We start from the raw sequence: 7,938 nt of genomic DNA, 5'->3' as shown, positions 1-7,938 counted from the left end.
GAATGTTCAGATTTAGAGAAGTATTAGACAGACCAGCAAGTTAAAGGTATATCCCTTACAACCTAAATTTAAAAAAAAAGAAATTTTAGAACTTTTTTCTATAGATCAAGTTTCTACAACTGGGATTATTAAAAATTCCTAATTAAAAGCACTTTTTAACATGCTTTCTTCCTCAAACTCTAGCTTAAATAAATTCTATCCGAAAGAACATGATATTCATCAGTTAAATTTTTTGTCGTGCTTTGTAGTTTCCGATTTTAAATTAATTGATGGAAACCACAACTGTAGGTTTTTAGTATGAAATTTATTTTTCCAAACACTACTTTTTGAAAAGGGACTCTTTGTCAGAGAACACACGCCCTGCCCCTTGTATGTTTTAAGTGGGAAGCGGTGTGCTCCTGTTTATTTTCAGAGACTGAAATGCGTGTTCTGAGTCACTGCCAGGTATCTGCAATCCAGTCTTTCAACAGCGACAGCTGCTCTGGATTTTGAAACCTATCGGAAAAATGCACACCACCACGGTGTGAGCTCTGGGTAATGACTGGGAGAGAAATGGGAAAGGCAAAGATGGGGGGGGGGTTATAAAGTGGATCGTGTGTCCCCCCCAAAACAGGTGCTGCAAATCTTCATTTTCGCTTGTGGTTATGATCCCGTTTGAGAACAGGTTGTCTTTGTCAAGGAGGCAAAATGAGCTCAGGGTATGTCATCCATCAATCTCTTCTGAGCTATATGAACAAGGAACGCAGCAGACAGGGAGTGGTGACAAGTCACATGAAGAGGGCCTCGGAGCAGGAGCAGAGAGTCAAGGACCTTTCTCTAGCGCTGAGGAGAGAGGACGCCTTCCTAAGACAATAAATGGACTGTTTCTTAAAACTACCCAATCACGTGATTTCTGTTCTCTCTCTCTCTCCCCCCGACCCATCCCTCCCCACCTCTCTTCCTCTCCCTCTCTCTGTCTCCCCCCATCTCTCTTTCTCTCTCCCTCCCTCTGTCTCTCTCTCCCCCTCCCTCTCTCTTTCTCCTCCTCTCTCTCCCCCCTCTCTCTCTGGATCACAGCTGACCCTCCACTGAGTGTCCAGGCCTGTACAGCCCCAGGGGATCGCGGCCCCATATCCTTCTCCAGCACAGCTGCTTGTGCGTTAGAACCAGCGGCAGGTTCTAACTGCCAGAGACCCATGACCTTTGGGCTCGCAGTGCAAGTCCCCAGGACTAGGCCACCAGAGCCCCACTTCTCTTTTCTTGTGAATCAAAGCTGAAGTCATTGCCGGGGAGGGGGAACCGACCCATAGCTGACTTGCCAGTGGGTTTTATAGAGGCCATAAACCACAGAGGAAGAGATTGCCCAGCTTTCTCCTATGGTGCTGCTGGTGGGTTTGAACTACATACTTTTGGGTTAGCAGTGCAATGCCTTACCCAATAAGCCACCAGAGCTCTGTCTTTCTGTTACAGCACCACTAAACAAGTTTAGAAAGCTAAGACCGGGTATACTATAAAGACGTAATCTTTTTTTGGTTCAGTTCTCAGATATCTAATTCCAGTCTAAGATGGTATAGCTGAAAGGTCAAGTGGCCACGGATTTAAAAATAGAACTCAACTCGTGAGGATGTCTTACGCTCAAGACCAAGTTTCATGGTTCCTTTTGACATCCACTGTGGTCGTTTTATTCTTCATTTTCATTTTTAAGGATTATTACTCCTTAGTGAGTAATAATAATCCTTGCACTGTTAGACCACAGTCCACACCTTGCTGATGGTTCAAATCCACCACTGACTGGGTCCTCGGGGAAAAAGAAGGGCACTCTCGCACGGGATTTACAGCCTCGGACACGGTGAAGGATCCATCATGAATCTACTATGACTTGAGAACAATGAGTGTCTTCCCCATGACCATTTATATTTTCATCTCTGATGGCCTTGATGTCATCTACAATGCATCTGGTCTTTGGAGGCTAGTGGTCAGTTCATCAAATCTATTCTTGAGATGGAGATTTTACAATCATGTGTGATCTAGAATAAACTCCAGGTTGTGTTTTGGTTCTTGTGGACTTGTCTTCATTTTTCTTACGAGTGATCGATAGTTGGTTCCACAGAAAGGGAGCCAAGCAGAAAGAGATTTCAAACGGCAGCTTGAGAAGACAAATCAGAGTGGGATAAGGAAATGCACAAAGACCTGGAGGTTGAAAGCTAAAAGGGAAGAACAGAGTCAGCATTTCTGAAAGAGATGGAAAAAATATTCAAGCCTTGAGTTGCAATACGCAAGGATTCTATGGGGAAAAAAAGAGTCCAGAATTTTTCTGGCCCAGAATTTTTTTACTCAGAATCATTTCAGGATGTAGTGTGTGTGTGTATATATATATGATCAAGAGCCACTGGTACTGAGAAAGAAGTCCAAACTGCACTGAATGCATTGGCAATAAAATAGGACTCCAGGAGTTGACTGGAGTCAATGCCAACTGAGGTGTTTCAGTTAACAGATGCAGCCCTAGATGTGCTCACTGGTCTATGCCAAGAAATCTTGGAAGACATGGCCAACCACCTGAGGGTAGATACAGTGAAGAAAAAAAAATCCAAAAGACCATGGAAATTAGAGAACAATATCACTGTTGAGAGAAAAATGACACTGTTGTTGTGTAGAGTCCAAATCAACCCATAGCTGACCCTCTGGCCGATATTCAGAGGCCATCGCACAGGAGGAGACTTCCATCCTTCTCCCGTGGAGCAGCTGGTGGCCTCGAACTGCGTGCCTTTGGGATTGCAGCGCAATTATACCCAAGTAAACTCTTGCTGAAGATCATTCTAAAACAGCAGGAGGAGCACGTTGGCAGGGAACTACCAGAAATTCAAACAGATTCACAAGAGGAGATGGAATGAAGGAGAACACAGATAATGTCAAATGGGTTCTGTTGGAAAGCAGAGACTCATTACCAGAAAGATGTTTACTTACTTGTGCTCTATTGACTAGGCAAAGGCATTTGACTAGGTAGATCATAATAAATATCTGGTAACATTGAGAAGAATGAGAACCCCAGAACACTAAATTGTGCTCATGTGAAACCCATAGAGAGAACAAAAAGCTGTCTGAGGAGCAGAAGGGAACACTGACTGATTTAAACCTAGGAAATGTGTAGATGAGGGTAGTATTCTTTCTCCACACCTATTCAAACTGTATGTTGAGCAAATCATTCAAGAAGCTGAAGACAAATGTGACATCTAATTAAAGAAAGCCTCATCAACAACCTAGATTATACAGATGGTACAACATACCTTGCAGAAAGTGAAAAACAACTTGAGGTTCTTGGTGAAGAAGATAAAAACCACAAAAAAACCCCACCTACCACCTTCAAGATGGGTTACCTCACAGTATTAAGAAAAGAAACATTCTCACCACTGGATCAAGAGGCTGGAACAACAGAGAGAAAAGATCCAAGTTAGCAAGGATTTCATTTTTTTACAGATGCACAACCCATACCCACGGTAGCAGTCAAGAGATGAGAAGCTGTATTACGTTAGGCAAATCTGCCTTTCAGGACCTTCTGAAGTTCTAAAGAATAAAGATGTCAGCCTAGAGACATTAGCATACCTGACCCCCGCTAGGATATTTTCAACTGCTTCACATGCATGTGAAGGTTGGACAGTGAGTAAGGAAAGATGGACGCACTGATGTCTTTGATTTGTGGTGCCGGTGGAGAGCACTGACTATATACCATGGACCGTGAGAAGCGCAAACCAATTGGTCATGGAGGAAGCAAAGGCCTGGTGCTCCTTGAAGGTGAGGAAGGTGAGACTTCAGTACACAGTTCGGGTGTGTTGTCAGACCTTGGACGCAGGCATCAATCATACTGGGAAAAGTAGAGAGTGAGTGAAGGAGACTTCACGAGACAGGCTGACCCAGTGACCGTGACAATGGACTTGGGCGTGGCAGAGACGGTGAGGATGGTGCAGCAGAGGGTAAGGTTTTGATGGGTCATTCTTAGGGTCACTATGAGTCATAATTGACTCAGAACAATGACAACAAGGATGCTAAAACAAAACAAAACAAAACAGAAACAACCCCAAAACCAGACGTTTGAACTAAACATGGAAAGCTCCGTCAACGACTGTCGTGAAAGGCTGTAGCTTACCTGAAAAATCGAGCGCGCACACTCCCCTCTGATGCTGTCCCTTCAACAAGGACAGACACTTCAGAGTCTGTGTGTCCCACACATGAATGGCAGCGTCTCGCCCAACCTGGAACAACAGGATGAGTGAAGTAACTACTCTCAGCTGGCCTTAAGAATGTGGTCTACAATTAAGCGCTGCTCAGATAGAAAGCAGCATGGGATTCGGAGCCTGGGAGGAGCTCTCAGAAGCCATCCAGTCCAACCCCAGTATCTCCAGACGAGAAACAGAGCCTCTTACGTGGCTTTGTACCAGGCGTCACGCTGGGGGCCAACAGAGCCTGACTGGGCCTGTGGCTTCCCGTGAAGGAGAGTTAAATACCATTATGCTTAAAGTTTGTCAAGCTTTTCTAACCTTCCTTTCTCTGCCTAGTCTATTCCACCCCACATTCCACCTCTCAGGAAAGGAACCACCTCCACTGTTGTCCTAGACCCTCCAGAGAATTCCTGTCTGTGTTTTGATGTTCTCACCCACGGCAGGAGGGTCTGACCCTCGGGAAAGGCCAGTGCATGGCTAGTTATCTTACTTACAGTGGGATGTACAGCCTTCTGGTACTCCAGGGAGTTCTGGTGGCCTACTCTTAAGAAGCTGCACTGAAATCCCAAAGGCAAGGGGTTCAAATCCACCAGCTGCATCTCTGGAGAAGGATGGGCAATCTCCTCCTGTGCGATTTACCTGCCTCTGAAAACCCACTGGAGGGTCAGCTATGAGTTCGTTCTGACTTGGCAGAACAACAAAATAACAAGAAGCTTACTATCACACTAATTCTCAACACTAAGGAGAAAACATAATAGAAAAGTGGTCTCATGTTTGGAAGAGCGGAGGGACGGTTCAGGAGAAGAAGACCCTCGATGAGACGGATCGATTCTGTGATTGGGGTGGTGGGAATGAGTGTGTCGGAGATGGCAAGATTGGCAAAAGATAGAGCAGGTTTTTGGGCTCTTGTACATAGGGTCGCTATAAGTTGCAAGCGACTCGACGACACATCACAACAACAACATAAATAAAATTTTAAAACCCACCAACAACCCCGGGTGAATATAATGGTTCTAAAATAGGGGTGGGGGGAACCCACCTCATCGCTGTCTGGTTGGTTTTCAGAGGCTGTAAATGGCCTGGGAGGAGACTGCCCATCATAGCAGCTGGTAGATGCAAGCTGGCTGCCTGCCTGTCTTTAGGTTGTGAGCACAACTCCCTTTTCAGTAGGCCAGTGGGGCCCAGAGTCACATGCCTACCTGGGCAGACTCTGGCCAAATTCTAGACTGTTCTATAGACACTCAGGTCACCCCAAGTGCCCATTGGGCTGGCAAGGGTTTGCCATCCGCCAGCTACAACGTAGAGTCCAGGATCTGCTCCTGGGTGAATTTAAAGAAATGGTCTCTTGGTTTTCTTTTTAGGAAAAGTTTATGAAATAGACATTAGCCAGGTGTCATGTGGCATAGTCACCACTGCCATCATCAAAAAACAGCCCATCATTCACTGACATTTCTGCTTCCAACATCCTTCAACTTTGTACTAAGTATCTTGTGTTTCTAATGTGTAGACAGGATTCAAGATGACATTCTCAGGGGAGCTCTGATGGCCGAGTGGCATGAAGTTGCACTGCAATCCCTGAGGTAGGCAGTTCGAATCCACCAGACGCTCTGCTGGAGAAGGAGGAGCAATCTCCTCCTGTGCCAGTCAGATCAGATTTGATGGTACACACACACACACACAAAAATAATAAAAATTTCTTTAAAAAACCCACAAAACAAACAAGATGACATTCCCTTTGACCCAGGTCTGGCAGGGCGTTACCCACCTGCCCCGTGGCCACGTAGTCCTTCACTGGGTGGATGGCCAGGCTGAGGATGTCGTCGTCGTGGCCCAGGTACAGCCTCTGCGAGTGCTGCTGCCTGTTGTACACGACGGCCACTGCGGCAATGTGGTAGACCACCTCTCCAGCTTGCGTGTAGAACAGATTGTTCCTACAGTCATAGCCTCTGTACCTGGAGTACAGGCCCAAGAGACAGCAGTTAGGGCCAAGGGCAAGGGCAAGGGCGTGGGGCAGGAGCCGCCAGCGGGTCAGCCAGCACACTGACGTGGACGGGACCCACGGCAGGTGAGGAACAGGGGGCTGAACTCTCACGTGGGCCAGGGATCTGCGAAGAGGCTCTGAAGCGTCTCACAGGCCGTGTGCTGACTAAAGGACTCAAAGGTACTGACAATAGAATCCGTTCCCAGAGCCATTCTTTCCAAGTATAAAAGCAGTGGACAGTGTGAGAGGGCCCCTATAAGGAGGTGCAGTGTTTTTGTTCCTTCTGCCCCTTAGCTCAGCTGGAATCAGACTACGGCATATGATCCTGGGGTGTGGGACCTTCCAAGCCTCTAAGACCAAGGACAACGTCAAAACTCAAGAGCAGACGTGGAAGGTGAACAACTCTAACCATGGAATAAGGGATCCTTGCTAAGTCAGGTGCTCTCCAATGTTCTGCCTTTAACATCACTGACTTGTCAACGGACACAGCTCTAAATCATTTTTAGAGTCTGTATCAAAATGAAAACGGGAGTCAAACCCAAACGCACGGTTGCTCCGTGGTTTTCGACTCAGAGCAACCGTCCATTGTGTCTCTTGGACCATAAATCGTTACAGGAGGAGACTGATAGTCTTTGTCCTGCTGAGTGGCTGGTGGATTTGAACTGCTGACCTTCTGGACAACACATAATGCACCACGCCAACAGGGCGCCTTGGTAGCTACACTGGTCGATGTCACTGTGTGCTGCTGAGCTGGAATCAACTCATAGCTGACCCTCCAGTGGGTTTTCAGAGGCAGTTCATTGCACAGAGGGGGAGTGCCCACGTGTCTCCCTCAGAGCCGCTGGTGGATTCAAACCCATGCCTTTGGGATTGCAACGCACCTTCTTACCACTAGGCCTCTAGAGCCCCCTTGTTGAGCCATATAGATAATTTACATTTTCTTACTGCTACATTTAAAAAAACAAAAACAAATGAAAGTTCTAGAAACATCTTAACTCCTCTAGCAACATTTCAACTCAGTATAAGGAGCTCTGGTGGCTTAGTGGTGCTGCCAACCCAAAGGTGAGCAGTTCGAATCCACCAGTGGCACTGTGGGAGAAAGATGGGCAGTTTCCTCTTGTGTGATTTACTGCCTCTGAAAACCCACTGGAGGGTCAGCTGTGTCTTGGTTCTGATGCAACAGCACATAACAACAACAGATATTAAATTCTTTACAAAAGTGTAAATTTAAGATGACAACATTTTAGATGTCAGCTTAGTACGTGTGAGAATACATATACTTTCGCAGAACTAAAAATTCTTTTAGGTCATATGCAAGCAAAGAGGGAGCACTGGTGGCCTAGTGGCAAGAAGCTGCACATCAATAACAATGGTAAGTGGTTCGAATCCACCAGCTGCTCCACAGGAGAAGGGTGGGCAATCTCCTCCCGTGAGATTAACTGCCTCTACAAAACATGCTGGAGGGACAGCTACGGGTCAGCTCTGACTCAACGATACGTAACTACATACAAGCAAAACATGATGCAAACATGACCCCAGTGACCTACAGCTGTCCATCTGGTGCCTAGTCACGGGACCCTCTATCAGTTTTCTGAGGCCAGAAATCTACATGGGAGGAGACTGTCATTCTCCCATGGAGCAGCCGGGGGATTCAAACTGCTAACCTTCTGGCTAGCAGAGTGCTGCATTACCTATGAAACCTCAAGGAGAACAGAATGGGGGCCAGGGTGAGAGGCCAGAGGAGGGAGAGATGGGAGGAAAAAA

General features: G+C 46.5%; 1 protein-coding gene across 1 annotated transcript in view; it reads right to left on the bottom strand.

Annotated features, from left to right (window-relative positions):
- EML6 (echinoderm microtubule associated protein like 6) overlaps positions 1-7,938 on the bottom strand; it is a 308,568-nt gene that overhangs the window by 98,692 nt on the left and 201,938 nt on the right. Inside the window, exons 14-15 of the mRNA XM_006880926.1 lie at positions 5,959-6,145; positions 4,121-4,226 (exon numbers count right to left, since the gene is read on the bottom strand). Of these exons, the coding sequence (XP_006880988.1) occupies positions 4,121-4,226; positions 5,959-6,145 (293 nt within the window). The remainder of the gene's footprint in view (positions 1-4,120; positions 4,227-5,958; positions 6,146-7,938) is intronic.

This window comes from Elephantulus edwardii, unplaced genomic scaffold, assembly GCF_000299155.1.
Source record: "Elephantulus edwardii isolate Elephantulus edwardi_28Jun2011 unplaced genomic scaffold, EleEdw1.0 scaffold00011, whole genome shotgun sequence".
NCBI lineage: Eukaryota > Metazoa > Chordata > Mammalia > Macroscelidea > Macroscelididae > Elephantulus > Elephantulus edwardii.
This window is presented reverse-complemented; position numbering and strand designations above follow the sequence as displayed.